General features: G+C 34.1%; 1 protein-coding gene across 4 annotated transcripts in view; it reads left to right on the top strand.

The window, feature by feature from the left end:
• The window catches only part of LPIN2 (lipin 2), a 98,565-nt gene that overhangs the window by 10,651 nt on the left and 72,354 nt on the right, over window positions 1-15,560 (top strand). Inside the window, exon 1 of one of the 4 annotated variants that reach the window (XM_031946588.1) lies at window positions 12,780-13,429. The exons of 2 other annotated variants lie outside the window; for them this stretch is intronic. In XM_031946588.1, the coding sequence (XP_031802448.1) occupies window positions 13,316-13,429 (114 nt within the window). In that variant the 5' untranslated portion in view covers window positions 12,780-13,315. Of the gene's footprint in view, window positions 1-12,779; window positions 13,430-15,560 lie in introns of those variants that run through there. One more of the 4 variants, XM_012541523.3, reaches the window with a different exon arrangement.

Below are 15,560 nucleotides of genomic sequence, written 5' to 3'. Positions count from 1 at the left end.
GAAGCTCTGCTCTTGGTTGTTCCAGTGATGTTGATGTTACTCAAAACACATTCAGAATTTTTCTGGTAATTGCCTTTAGAGGCTGTGGGATATAATTTTCAGCATGATCAGTGGCAGCAAATTATTCTTTGGGTTGATTTGATTTTTGGGAATTATCAAATAACACTTATAAGGTGAGCTGATCTTTTGAGGCTGAATATATACAAGAAAATTGAGAGACTTTTCCTGATAAGGTCTTATGGAAAACAAACAAATCAAGTCTGCTTAATAATATCAGTGATCATATTGGGCAATATCATTTAGGAAATGAGATCGATTCTTCTTACATTAGTTATGAACTGGTACTTCTAAAAAAAGAAGTTCCCTCCCCTCACCCTTCACCAAAAATTAAGCTACAATAATACTTATTGTTTTGGGTATGATGGGGGGGGCTATCAGTAGATAGAAGGCTGAAACTAGAGTCAGGAAGACCCAAGTTTAAATTTGGCCTCAGACACTTAACTGTGTGACTTTGAGCAAGCCATCTGACCTCACTGTGCCTCAGTTTCCTCAACTATAAAGAATTATAATTATAGCACTTTCCTCACAGGGTATTGTGAAGATAAAACAAGATAAAAGAATGAAGAGTTTAGCACAGTGCCTAGCATATAGTAGGTGATATAAAAATTCATATTTCCTCCTTCCCCTATTAGAAAAGGGAAATAAGTCTTTAACTAGGTCAGAGGGGAGAAAAATTCCTCTTTATAGTTGAATGAGATATATACACACACATGCATATACATATATATGTAAACATATATATGGATATCATGAAACATGAAATAATGGGATTTTAAAATTGGAAAGGACCTGAAAAATAATTTTATTCAATACTTTTATGATATAGATTAGAAGACTATAGTGCTGTAAAGCCATACATTTTGCTCCAAGTCACATACTTTATTATTGGTAGAGATAGAACTCTTGATACTATGTTCTTCCCACTGTACCATGCTATCAGAAAGAACCATATTTTTAGTAAAGGATGTATGATTTCTTATTTTTTCCATTTTGCATTTTATCAAAATTGTATCAAGTTCCACTAACCTAAATCTCAAATTTGAATTGTATGTGTAAAATAAAGCTTTTTGTGGATATTTAAATTTATTTTAGTTTTGCTAAGAGAAATCTTTAGGTTATGGCTAAGATTAAATTTATAAAATTTATAAAATTAATATGACATCCATAGGAGGATGGTTTTCCCATCCAAACTAAATATAAAGGCATTAACCCTCAGGATGAGGGGCAAAGGTATTGCAACAAAACCACAATGAGAGAACTTTTTGTCTCTTTCTAATATTGTTATCTCTGGATAACAATGATGGAAACAATTTTTCAGATATCTCAAAAGTTGCTCTCATTTTTCAGAGGCTAAATACATCCTAGCAAGCTAAAATTCAGACATTGTAAACATTTGGCCATGAAGAGTAACATAAATAACTTTTCTTTACTCTCACATCTGCTGTTAGGTCATTTTTGCTTTCGTCTTTTTCCCAGGAAGAGAGATCATAGAGACAACAGCTAGTTGGCACAGTGGATAGAGTGCTAGAATTGAAGGCAACAAGACTTGAGTGTGAATCCTCTCCCTGATACTTATTTTGTGACTCTGAATACTTTGTTTGTTCAGTTTCCTCATCTGTAAAATGGGGATTATAATAGCACCTACTTCCCAGGTGGTCACAAAAATAAAATGACATATTATTAATGCACTGCAAACCAGTGCTCTATAAATGCTAACTCTTATTAGTAGTGTTGTTGCTGTTGTTATGTACACCTATAATTACCAAATTTTGTATTTATTAAAATTTATCAAATGTACATCTCTACCCCATTATAGAATAATAGATGATAAATTTAAAGCTGGGAGGTACCTTAAGACCATCTAGTCTAACAACTTCACATGTTTTAGATGAAGAACTAAAGCCCAGAAATGTGAAGGGACCTCTCCAGGGTTTCATAGATAGTAAATGGCAGAACTAATACTTCAAGTCTAGTATTCTTTCTGTTGGATCATATTGCATTTCTTTCTTTTTCCTTTTTCTTTCCTTTTTTTTTTTGTGAGGCAATTGGGGTTAAATGACTTGCTTACATTACACAGCTAGGAAGTGTTAAATGTCTAAGGCTCGATTTGAACTCAGTTCTTCCTGACTCAAGGGCCGGCATTCTATCCATTGTGCTATCTAGCTGTCCCCCGCGTTGCTTTTCATACTTTATTTCTTTTTTATATTTTTTCTTCTTATAATGCCTAAAGGAATCAAGCTAATACATTTAAATACTGGAGGATAGATGACTACCTTGTTAAAACATGTAATTTCCTAAATAAAATAAAGAAATTCTTTGGTTAGCATTTTAATTTGGAAGGGTAGATGCATGCATGAGATTGTGTCAATGGTCATGGATTGTTACTTATTAACTCACATGAATGGAAAATTTCATTTTTTTCCCTGAGCTTTTAGAGTATAAGTTCCTAAAATGCTTGTTCACTGATTTTGTACTTATAGATATTATTTATGAGAGACTCTCCAACATTACTTAATGGATGGAGTGTTAGACATGGATTCAGAAAGAGTAGATTCAAGACCTGTCTCTGACACACTGGCTATGTGATCATAAACTAGAACTTAACATGTACGTGCACATATACACACCCATACAAACACATTCTCAGAACTGAAGAAGTTGTATTCATGAAGGAAGGAGTCAGTCAATAAACATATACTAAATATCCTGTTATGTGCCAGGTACAGTATTATGTGCTGAGGATACAAAAGAGGGAAAAGATAGTCCCTGCCTTCAGCAATCTCAAAATCAAATGGAATTCCTATGTTAAGAAAAATAACAGGTTCTGACATTGATAGATTTTTTTAATATAATAAATATTATTACATGTTTCATTACTTCAAAAGACTCATAATTTCATCTGTTAGCACTCTCTCCACTAACAGATTCAAAAATTACTCCACACCTTAGTAAATGGTTTCATGAGTTGCTTGGCTAAATTTTTTTAGGTTCTCGTACTTACTTAAGTTTTGACTGGTTAGTCTGTCACTGGACTTTTATCCAAAGTATTAGCTTTGTCAAATGCATAAAATACATAGGATTACAAAGGAAATCAACCAGAAGCAGCTAGGTAGCACAGTTTATAGAGTGCTGGGCCTGGAGTCAGACCTGCATTCAGATCTGGTCTCAGACACTTACTAGCTGAGTGATTCTGGGCAAATCATTTATACTCTATCTGCCTATAAAATGGGGATCATGATAGCATCTATTCCTGGAATTGTTGTCATGATGAAATGAGATAATATTTGTAAAACATTTAACGTAATGCCTGACATATAGAAAGCAGATACAAAATGTTTCCTTCCTTTCTTCCTTAGACCTTAGTTCTGCTGGCTCAGGGTGAATTTAACATACCCTTAGGCCATAGAGAAGCTTTAGAGAATATTTTTAGATCTTCACTGGAATGTTAGATATTTGACATTCCAAAAGAGATGATGTGATTTCTTTTAGGATACTATGGGTGAATTCTGACTCTGGATGGCTAATGAAATTAGGTTTTCAAGTATTAGTACTCTATAAAGTAAAGGAGAAGATTATCAGCTTCTTAATTCCAAAGAGTTCCAGTCTTTTTAAGGTTCTCCTTATTACCTAAATATGATACCCATGAGCATCAGATAGCTAGCTAGAGTAATTGCCCTTGCTTGCTGTCTAATTTGTATTTACCTTCCCTCTTTTTCCTTTCCTTCTGCTAGTTCTGTGCCTGAAACTACTTTCTTATCTCCAACTAGTCACTCTTAACTTTAAAAGATCAAGGTCTCTCATTTACACAGGGCCATCTCCAATCTTCTTGATCTATAACTTCCCATTGGACCCAGATGGCTCTAGAAGAGAAAGTGAGGCAGGTTGACCTTGCATACCCCTCCCTCACTTAAATTCAATTCACTTGCATGCCATAGCATCACTTCCCTGATGTCATGGTCTTCTTCAAGAACAATGGACAAATAACAACTCTGCTTCTCAGATTGATGCAGCACTGGCTTACATTGGGAGGATTTACCATACCTGGTCTTTACCTCTTTCTAATCTCCATGACTTTTGGGACCAAGGAGAACAAATCTAAACCTTCTTTTCCATATGGTAGGCCCAATTATAGTGCCTTCCAAAATAGAATGTACTGACCAAAGGTTCTTAAATTGGGGTCTGTAAATTTGTTTTGTTGTGTTTTTTAAATATATTTTGGTATTTTTTCAATGATTTCCTTTGTAATCCTATGTATTTTATGCATTTGAAAACTTTATTTTGAGAAGAAATCTGTAGACTTATTCATACTACCTAATGAGTCCATTTTAAAAAGAAAAGTTTAGAATCCCTGCTTTAGGCTAAAGTGTCTCTTGAGTAACTGAAAGCTGAAATTGTGTCTTCTCTGAGTGGGGGAGGATTACCAGAGATAGATTCCCAAAGTCTGAAGTTGAAACTCTAAATTCATTTTTTTAATTGAAACATTGTTACATAGAGTGGTTAGATTCTGTAGGGCAGTTAACACACTATTTTACTTCAGGTATTCTATGGATTGAATAGGCTTTTGTGGTCAGGCTTGAAAATCATTGCTTAACATAGTTTCCATCAGAAACTTGGAGTTTTATAACTGATTTACAAATAAGCTCCTGTTTTGTGAAACATTAGTCAGCTGAGACTTGAAGGAAGCTACAGAATCTTAAAGGCATTTCCTTGAGGAGAACATTACAGGCATGGTAACTGCCAGTGCAAAGGTACCAGGATGAAGCGGTGACTATAAGGATGGTGTGCTTGATGGAGAGTAATGTATAAGAAGGCTGAAAGCTAAGAAGAGCTCAGATTTCAAAGTGCTTTCAGGGGAGCTGAAAGCTCCATTAGTCTTGCTTCTCAATATGATGTAATTATCAGAGAAAAGATAACTAAAATCAAAAAGTTTGGGTTCCAGTCTTGTATCACCACCTACTTCTTGCACTTTTAGAATTAGTCCCATAGTTATCTCAAATTCAGAACATCTAAAACAGAATTCATTGCCTTTTCCTCAATCCTTCTGCCTCTGGACTTCCTCATTCCCGACAAAGGCACCCACATCTTTTCAACTCCTTGTATTCATGCTTAGTTTCTTCCTCTACTCATTACTTTCATTCATTTTACTTATCAAATCAGGTGCCAAATATTGTCATTTCTTTCTCCATAGCATTTTTCCCTCTTCTCTATTCAGTCATCACTGTTGAGGTTCTCATCATCTTTCTCCTGGACTACTGAAGTAGCTTCCTAATTGGTCTTTCTGCTTCAACTGTCTCCTCACTCTAATCCATTCTCCATCTAACTGGCAAAATAATTTTCGAAAGCTCAGGTCTGAACATAGCACTTTCTCCCCCAACTCAGGAGCTCCACTGAAAGCACTTTGAAATCTGAGCTCTTCTTAGCTTCCAGCCTTCTTATACATTACTCTCCACCAGGCACACCATCCTTATAGTCACCGCTTCATCCTGGTACCTTTGCACTGGCAATTACCATGCCTGTAATGTTCTCCTCAAGGAAATGCCTTTAAGATTCTGTAGCTTCCTTCAAGTCTCAGCTGAGAGCTCTTTGGTGCCAAGCTGATAGTGCCTTCCCCTCTAAGGTTATGTTGTATCAACTCTACATATTTTGTAAACAGTTATCTCTTCCATTTTGCAACTTTATCCATTGGGGTTTCAATATTTCTGCTTGGCATGAGAAATTAAATGGGAATTTGGGGGGAGTTTTGCAGAAGTCAAAGACAACATGGAAAAAGTTTGGAAACTCAGAAATGCATAAATTGTAAAATGTATTGTATAATATCAACATATCTTATCTTTTAATACTATAATAATTCAGATTTTTTTCTCTGACATAAAGGGAGGGCCAAAATTTTTGACATGGATTTTCAAGATAGCTAGCGGGGCGATGGGGGGGAGATGGGGTACATCACACCCCTAACCCCTGAGATGTAGAAAGGATATATTTATGTATATGATCATCCCTTCCATTAGACCATTAGCTTCTTGAAGTCAGGGACTGTTTTTACTTTTTACACAATACCTAGGCCATTAGGATAGAGATAGGGAGGGTACCTTTGATTTCACTGACGGGGATCTCCTGGGATATTAGTACTTTCTCTATGACTTAGTCTTATAGAATGCTTGAGCATTAAGAGGTTAAAAAACATTTAATAGTCACACATCCAGTATTTGTCAGAGGTGGAATCTGAGCTCACATCTTCCTAAGTTTGAGATTGGCTCACTGTCCATTACATTGTTTTTGTCTTTATTTCTGGTGCCTAGCAATAGTAGTCCATATTCAATGCTTGTAGATTGGTTGTTTTTCAAATGGGCCAGAAAACAAATTGGTTTCACTCTGAATAGAACTGAAACAAGAATGCTTTGCTATAGAGAAACAAAAAATAATTTTGCATTGTCTTTCATTAGTTATAAAGCATGAGACTTTTGATTGTCCTTATAGTTTGTAACTATCTTTTGGTGATTCTTTTATTTGATATACACAGATGATAAAATTTTTCATAATTGCATCATTGAATTTTATGTACTTGGGGCTATGTTGGCAAGTTTTTCAACCCTCATATTGATTTTTCAAGTTACTGTAGAAAGTCTAAAACACTTGGGCATTTTGTTCTCAAGAAGTACTCTAACCTTTTCCTTATCACAATCTCTTGAAGAGTTTTAAACAGAAATTTCCCTTTCCTTCAGAAAAAGGGTGAGCTTGAGATCTATAGCAAATTGTCCATCAAGTTGTTGGGTAGCTTGTCTCAGAATACTGGGAGTAGAGCTGATGTGTTCTTTTGTCATCTAATTCAGAGTTTCTCAACTTTTTGTGTGTCATGAAGGCCTTTGATAATCTGTTGAAATCTGTGGACCCTTTCTCACAATAATATTTGTAAATAATTGAAAGCAATGATAAAATTTCAATTAGAGATTAATGAAAATAAAGATGTATTTTTCCCCCTCCATGTTCATGAACTCCTTGAAATCTATCTCAAGATCTTTTGGGAATTCGTGGGCCCTAACTTAAGGACTTCTGCTCTAAATAGATTTAGGAGAATAGAAAAATTCTGAGGTAAGAGGATGATGGAGGAAGCTAGATGATTTTTCAGGATGACTTTTTTATTTTTTTGGTAGATATTTTGGACATTCCCAGGATAATTAGGCAAAAGTTGGTTAGAATAGATTCTGATGATCTCAAGATAGTAGTTTAAATTTTCTTGATCATCATTTCAAGTTGACAGACATTTCTTAAGGGTTAAGACACTGCACGAAGTGCTAGAAGTACAAGAATAAAAAATTGAAAATGATCTCTGCTTTTTGTAGGATTTTAGTAGAAGATAGAACTGACACATAAATAAAGATAAGTTAAATTGGGGAGTTAGCACTAACAGTGGGGCTTGTGAAGATCAAGAAAGATTTTCTAAGAGGTGGTCTCTGAATTGAGCTTTGAAGGAAGCTAAGAATTCTGAGAGGCAAAAGAGGCATGGGTGCAGCCTATTAAAAAACTTCTTAGGCGTTTAAGATGAAAGAAAAAAGAGTTATTTCTGGGCAATATATGAGAATAGAATGAGAGTTCCAGGTGGAGATATCCAAAAAGTAGCTGATGATACAGGACAGAAAGTTGACGGAAATTTAGGTCTGGATTTATAGATTTGGGAGTATGAAATGGGTGGTGATTTGCAAAGAAGAATGTGAAGGAACAATCAGTCAAGTTAGAGGAGAACCAGGTGAAAGTAGTGCCAGGGAAGCTAAGAGAGAACACTATCAACTACTATTTCCTCCTGGACAGAGTTATCAGAATCTCTTGTGAGGTCATCAGTGTTGAAAACTGAGAAAAAACTATCTAATTTCACAGTTGAAACATTATTGATAAGCTTGGAAAGAATAGTTCACCTGCAAAAGGTTGAAAAGGAAGTGGAACCTAAGTGGAGGGAGTAAGGATGCACTTTTCTATGAATTTAAGTTTCCATGAATTTTCCTGCAATAGGAGGTAGAAATGTAGGAGCTTGAGTGAATGTCATGACCAAATGAATTCATTTAATTTTGCATCCCTGCCATCTCTGTATCTTCCCTCCTCTATGTAGCCATCTTCTTCCCACTGGAACCTTGGATTCTGACCCTCCTGGAACCAATGTGGAATCTTCTAGGCCAGCCCTCATCTTACCTTGGATGATGTATTAATAATTTGAAAGACATAGTTTCTGGCTAATTAATAATTTTATTAGTAATATGAGCATCTTATTACTAAAAGGATCATTTGTACTCTAGAATGCCAAAGATCCCTCATGGCAGTGGACTCACAGTTGACATGTCTTTGGAAGAGTGGGAAGTCCTGAAGGTGACAATAAATTCTGATTGGTTAACAATTAATGAGAGAGAATGAATGTTATAATGAGAGATAGACCTATTCTAATGAGGGTCTTCTTGTGATACTACACACCCAAATCTTGATCAAAGAGACATATCCATTTTCATACCACCTGTCTGACAAAAGGAAGAATCCACGTTTTCCTAGACCTAAGCAAATACAATGAGCAGGAATCTGCCCATTCCCCTAAGCTTTAGATTTTTTAAAAATTGTTTTTAATGGATCTTAACCTAGATAAATCTTTGCCCAAGATTTTCCACTTTGATTGATTTCTGGATGAGGAAGTAGAAAAGGGGAAAAACATTGATCCTAATTCAATAATTATCTATTAAACATAATAGAGAAATAGTCTGATCTGTCATTTGTTGAGACTCAAGCCTCCATTTCACTTCCTGGCCATTTGCATGCCACATGATGGGTGCATGCTGGGTGGTTCTAGTATTCTTGCCCTTTCTAATACCTTTTAGGTATTGTCTAGGATGTAAGGTTCTTAAAGTCAAGAAATATCTTGCTTGCTCATATTTGTATCCTCAGAACTTAGCATAATGCCTGACATAGTGAAAGACCTTAATAAATGATCTAATTATCTTTTTATCTGTCTATCCATTGGGTGAGCATGACTATTCTCAATTCTACTCTTCAGACTCTGTTAAATATGATGATAAATACTAGGAAAGATTTGGATGAATTATAGAATATTTAAACTGGAAGGATCTTAAGAGAATCGGACTCAGTCTTCATTTTACATGTAAGGAAACTGAGGCCTAGAAAGATTTAGTGACTTGCCCAAATCACAGCTGATTACTAGTACAGTGGAAACCAAAACCTAGGTCTCCATTATACTCTAATGAAAGTAGTCTCTGGATAATCAACATAGCATAACCTAATGATAGTTCATCAGATACTGCCATCTTTTACATAAAAAGAACCAAATATTATTTCAAAAATACATCCAAAGACAACTAAGCAGTATAATAGGATTATCTTTAGATAAAAAAAAATATTCTCTAACTACAGGTCAAGTGAAATTAACATAGCTGCCCATTTTTTTGACAGAGGACAATGGGTGTTTCTATATGCTGTGGCATCTTAAAGTAGGATAAAAGCAGGATAAACTGGTAAGAAGCTCTTCCATCAGCAGGTGGATGAGTGCTTTGAGAACATACAAAAACAGTAGTATGAAGGATTTTCTCTTAGCTTTGGGGAAAATTTTTCATGTTTTCTGAAAAAGATTATATATTTTTGAGTCTTTTGAGATAACTTTTCATCTGCTCTCTCACTTTTTTTTATATCATACCTGCAATTTAATCATTATAGGTAGAACTTCCCAGTAAAAACTTCTCACTACCAATGAAAATCAGCATTTTTTCTGAATCTCATATTCTTAGAGCAATGCTTGGGGCATTGGAAAGTCAAGTGATTATCCAGGGGTATACAGCCAGTATGTGCCAGAAATAAGATTTGAACCTTACCCCCTCTTATTTTGAGTCTAGCTCTTTATCTACTATACGTATTGCCTCTCAGTCATTATAAAGGATAAATGATTTCCCATCCTTCATAAAGGTTTTGGGATATGTTTTACTTCTTTGAAGTACGGCCAGAAGCATAGCTCATAGGCATTGTTGTAGTTGAAAAGAGAACCATCTGGAACAAAATTTAAAAAAATTAATAATAAAAGAAACCTAATTGTACTTAAACTGTGACCTTGTTATCACGAGTGTGACAGGTACCTTTTATTTCTCAAAAGGGAGATAGAAGAAATATGTGTAAGCTAATTCCCTCATTGCTGGGTGTGCCTGAGTATCTCAAAATCATCTAGAATATTTTGGTTATAGGGCTGGGGAAAGAAAACTTCAGAGAGAAGCCTTGGCATTAACTACACCTGGAGCTTTTGAAGAAAAGAACCTATGGCATCTTGGGAGTCATTGGAAAGGGAGAGTGGGAAGAGCTCACTAAGGGTTAGAATGGGAAAGTCTGTCATTGGGTAAATTCTTTCTCTTCTTTTTGTCCCCCCCCTTCCTTCCCCTTATAAATTTGTCACTGTGAACAAAGCTCTGATCACTCCATTCCATTTTGCTTTTAACTTTGCTTGCCATTTTGGTTCAGGACAGTTTTCATTAACTGATTTTTAAGAAGTATCTAACTGAATTTTGAAACATGTATCATATTAACCTAGTGATATTTCTACCCAAACTTTTATTTTTATATTATCCAATTCGAATTTTTTTTGAAAGTCCAGTATATGGTATTTTCCTTTACAATAACAATGTTATTAACAACCTTGAACTTCAGTGAACCCAAGTATATCAAATGAGATTGATAATTTAGAGCACTTAACACAGTCCTTGGAACATAATAAATGTTATATAGATGTTAGTTATTATTACTATCCATTATTACATTTGGGAGGATTAGAACTGGAGTTCAGTAGATAGAAGTAGAAAAATTGGGTAAAAGGTTAATCTTTTATCCCAGGGAAGCCTACCATTTCTTTTGTCACTTCTTTCTTTCTCATTCCTAAGCTGTCCAATTGTGGTGGGTATGTTCATATTTTTGAACATAAGAATATGAATTAAGAAGACACTCTACTACTAAATTTGTGATTTGGGTCCATCATTTAGCCCATCTGTGCTTAATGACACACTACAAGAATAAAACAAAAACAAAGAATCAGAATTTGAGCATGAATCATCTAACTCCAAATTCACTATACTATTTTATGATTTTTATGATTTTGTCCTTAATTTATCTTTGGGCACATTTTCTCTTCCATATTATCAGTTTCTCTTCTTTCTTTTTCTTTCTTTACATTTAATTTTTTCCCCCTTTTTTATCTTAATGAACTTCTACCATCCTGTTCCTTGTGTCTTTCCCCTCCCCCCCCTTTTTTTTCTTTTAGTCTTTGGCTTCTGTGTCCCAGGTTAGATTTTCTGTTGCTGCCATCTAATGTTAGGGACAAAAAAGTACAGCATGGCACAGCATAGGAATCTCAACAGTTTTATAATTATTGTATAATGATTTATTTTTAATGATAATTTTTCCATTGTGAAAGATTTGTATACTGTCTATATTCCCCATGCTGTGTATTTAACTAGATTGTGAGCTTCTAGAGGGAACTTTTTGATACATTCTTAGCAGTTCTGTATTGTAACTCTTAAAATCTATTGCATAAAATTAGATCTCAGTGATACTTTTGATAACTTTTTTCTTATTGACATTTTTTTAGTGACTGATTTTTTTGATGTTAGAACTGTATGCTTTATTCTGTAACCCTTATCTCTTAGTGGTTTGTGATATGGGGACAGTCTTTACAAATAATTTTCCTTACAAATATTTAGTAATTAATAATAATTAATATGAGAATAGCTGATAGTTATGTAATACCTACTATGTACCAGCCATGGCACTAAGCATTTCACAGTTATTACATCATTTGAATCTCACAACAAGCATGGGACGTTGGTGTTATTGTTAAATTCATTTTACAGATAAAGAAACTGAGACAGAAGCTAAGTTAACTTGTTCAGGATCACATAACTAGGAACTAGTTTTGAATTTATGTCTTCTTGACTCCAGGTTCAGCACTCTAGCTAAGGGGGAACCTAGCTGCCTTAATTTTGTCTGTCGATGAGAAGTATAAGGGAATATGTGTATAGAATTCTTATGATGCATGGAGTTATAATACTCTCATAATAGAATGATGTTTTTTTGGAAAGAAGATGATTTTGTGGTCTTGGGAGCTCCAAAGCTACTGACAAGCTGTATGACCTTACTTTTTTATAGCTGTAATGAAGACTAGATGACTTCAAAGGCCCTTTTCAACTCTTATATTATCATTGATTCTGTTAGATGAAATTTTTCTATAATATTAATTTTTCCCTGGTATAGAATTTGCATCTCACCTCATTACAGTGACCCCACTGAGTTATCTACACTAACTTCATTGGAGTTTCTGGGTTTGTCTGAATTGTAATTTTAGGATCTTCTTCCCTTACACTAACCCTCCTCCTTGTATTTAAAAACAAAACAAATATACATTCATTTTTTAAAAAAAGACAAAATTGAAAAGCCTCTCTTTAATAAGTTTTTAAAAGAAAATTAAGATTTTAGCTTATTAACTACTTGTACAACCCTGGGCAAGTAACTTGATCTCAGTTTGTTTTTTTTTATTTGAAAATGCAAAGTTTAGGATCTGATGGCCTCCAAGTTCCTTTCTAACTTTAAATCTATCATCCCATGATCCATTCACCAGATTCTTTAACTCAAGTAGCAAAGGCTCATTATAATTTAAATTAAAGATTTTTGGGCCACGATGATGTGATACAAATAAAAGGTTCTGTTTGTTGTTAAAGTAGCTCTTTATTGGGCATATGTAAACATCGTTCAGCTTTTTGGAAACCCCAATTCTGCTCAGAAAGTGACTGCTAATAAATGTTTTGCTTAGATGATTCATTTGTTTGTTTATTTCTTCACTTGTGTAGAGTCATTTTTAAGAGGACATGATAAGTTTAAAGAATTATTAACTAAATCCCTGTTAGCTTAATGGAAGTACCAGTGGCTGTCATATGATTGGGCAGGACTGAGCACCTATCAGTATAAACATGTGGCAAAGTCTATCCCGTGCCACTGCTTATCTTCTACTGAGGGAGAAGGGCTGAATCAATTTAAGCAAATCTTATTGGTGAAGAAGTCTTATGTATTGACTTTTTTTTTTAAAGAACCATTTCCTTTCAATTTTAAGCATATCACTGTTGTCTACAAGGCAGCAACTCTCAATCTGGATAATAGCTGGAAGGTTTTGTATTTCTAATTTAGAGGTGTGTTTTCATCAATGCAAAGGACATGGTTGAAGAGCTAGTTTAACTTTAAAATGTTCTACCTAGAAGAAGATAGTGATGAAGAGGAGAAGGAGAAAACTAATGATGAAAGCAAATTAAATAAACCTGAAAATGCTTTTCTTAGAAAAGTCCCTTCTGGTATTCTGGTGAGTTATCTTTACAGGTATCTTCTCCCTTCCCCTTTTTGTCTAGTGATTCAAAATGAATGGTACAGGGAGAAAAGGAATGATTTTTTTTTTTCCTTGAAAAGTTTTATATTGGTGGGTTTGTTTGTTTGGTTTTACTTGTACAAATATCAATGAAAATTTAAAATTCTTTATGAATATAGGATTTAGGTGCTATTTTACCAATATAATCTTAAAAACCTTCCTTTCTTTTTCTTGGTTAATACCTTGCTCTTTAACCCTTTGACTTATTTATATGTCAAGAGTAATATTTGGTCTTTGGTTTTCCTTTTCCTTCCTCAACAGTATGACCTTTCTTTCCGTCATCTGCATGTTTTGTTACTTCTTTGATTCTGTTACCAATTCTTAATTTCTTACATATTTCCTCTGATTAGGAAAAAAAGAGGAAGTACATGCTGCTGTAGTTTTGTTAAACTTTGTGATTCTTAAAGGACTTTTTGAGGTTTGAAACAATGTTAGTTTCACATTCAATTCTCAATGAAGCTTGGGTAAAAAGAAATATACACTTGTGTGGAATAGTCAGAATGGGGGAGGAGGATACAAAGACAGCTTAACTTGAACCACAAGCTCAAAGAGGCCCTAAAATTTACCACTCTTGGGAGTGTTAGAATTGTGTGACCAGGTTTACAATCAATTTTGACATTATGTGGAAACTAGAGTTTTCTTCAGTAAGGTCATTTTTGGAAGAAAAAGCTGAGGAAAACATTTATTTTGATTGCTCTTTGTGGGTGTTTTTTCTTGTTTATATTTTTAATACATCTTTATGTTTAAAATTATGACTAAGGATCTCAAAAATGGTTAGTGACCTAGGCTTTAATGTATCTCAGAGAAAGACTATGTTCTATAACTCAAAAAATTTTAAGTGTTTGTAAGGCAAACCAGAGTTTTGAAACTGATTTTCATTGAATTATTGTAGTGAAAAATGAAGGAGTTGGCCTTTTTTCCCCTTTTTTTTATTTTATGATTTTGAACAGGTGTTATTAATTTAAAAATGTAAATGAAGTGTTTAAATTTATCTGTCCAGAGTTTTCACTACTATCTTTAGATGGTATTCTACTACATGATCAATATAAGTTACATCATGAAGCCAGTTAGTATTACAGAACTCTATATTAGTTCTGTATTAACTAAACATAGGATAATTAAAAACTTAAAAGAACAAGGCATCTATCAATCAATGCAAATATTTTAATACACTTTCATTTTGAAATAAATGTTTTTATCATATTTATTTATTTATTTATTTATTTTGCCTCATGGGTATCTCTTTCCCTCTCCCTCTCCCTCTCCTTCTTCTTCTCCCTCACTAGCTCCCTTTTCCTCTCTCTCTGAGCATCAATTGACTCACTCTGGTCCCTTGGGGTACTGTTAAATTCAGGATAAAGCACTGTTAACTTTTCTTTTGTACATATATTTCTCTTTTAAGTAGAATTAAGTGATACTCATTTTAAAAGGAAAGAGAAATATAGAAATTGGCATTTGACTTTTTCCTATAAAAACAAGCAGACAGAAACAAAATCATTTTGAATCCTTCCTTTAATATCCAGACTCTAGTTTTAATGTTGGTGTGAGTTTAGCTAGTTTTAGTTTTCATGAAAGCTTTATTGCTACTTTAGACTTGCTATCACAATGGCATTATGACTTGAATGCTTCTTAATTTCAAATGCTTTAATACAAAGATATGATTGTTTAGTGTTTTCTTACTAAATATGATTCCTGTTATCTGTGTGTGAGTCCAACTTGAGGACACTAGAGAGAAATATTTTCCTTTGAGAATGTGCTTTAGGGAAGTAAAAACAAATATAAAGATTACAAGGAAAAATAGCATTGTACTAGTTGGTTATTTTATATGTAATTTTTGCTTATGCTGTAAAAAGTACATATATACATATAAATAAGCATCTCTATGTAAACTACCAACAACAAAAACCAACTACAAAGACTTCTTCCCTTTCTTGCTGTTGATATTTTCTGGACTATCAGTATAACAATTGGTTAGACAGTTATATCAAAGTTCCCCCATATATACTCTATGAAACACTATGTATGGAATCATATGACCTCCCACCTCTCAAAAATGGTTATGAGGAAC

Source organism: Sarcophilus harrisii, chromosome 1 (genome assembly GCF_902635505.1).
Source record: "Sarcophilus harrisii chromosome 1, mSarHar1.11, whole genome shotgun sequence".
NCBI lineage: Eukaryota > Metazoa > Chordata > Mammalia > Dasyuromorphia > Dasyuridae > Sarcophilus > Sarcophilus harrisii.
The sequence above is the reverse complement of the archived record's forward strand: the minus strand, read 5'-3'. Positions and strand labels throughout refer to the sequence as shown.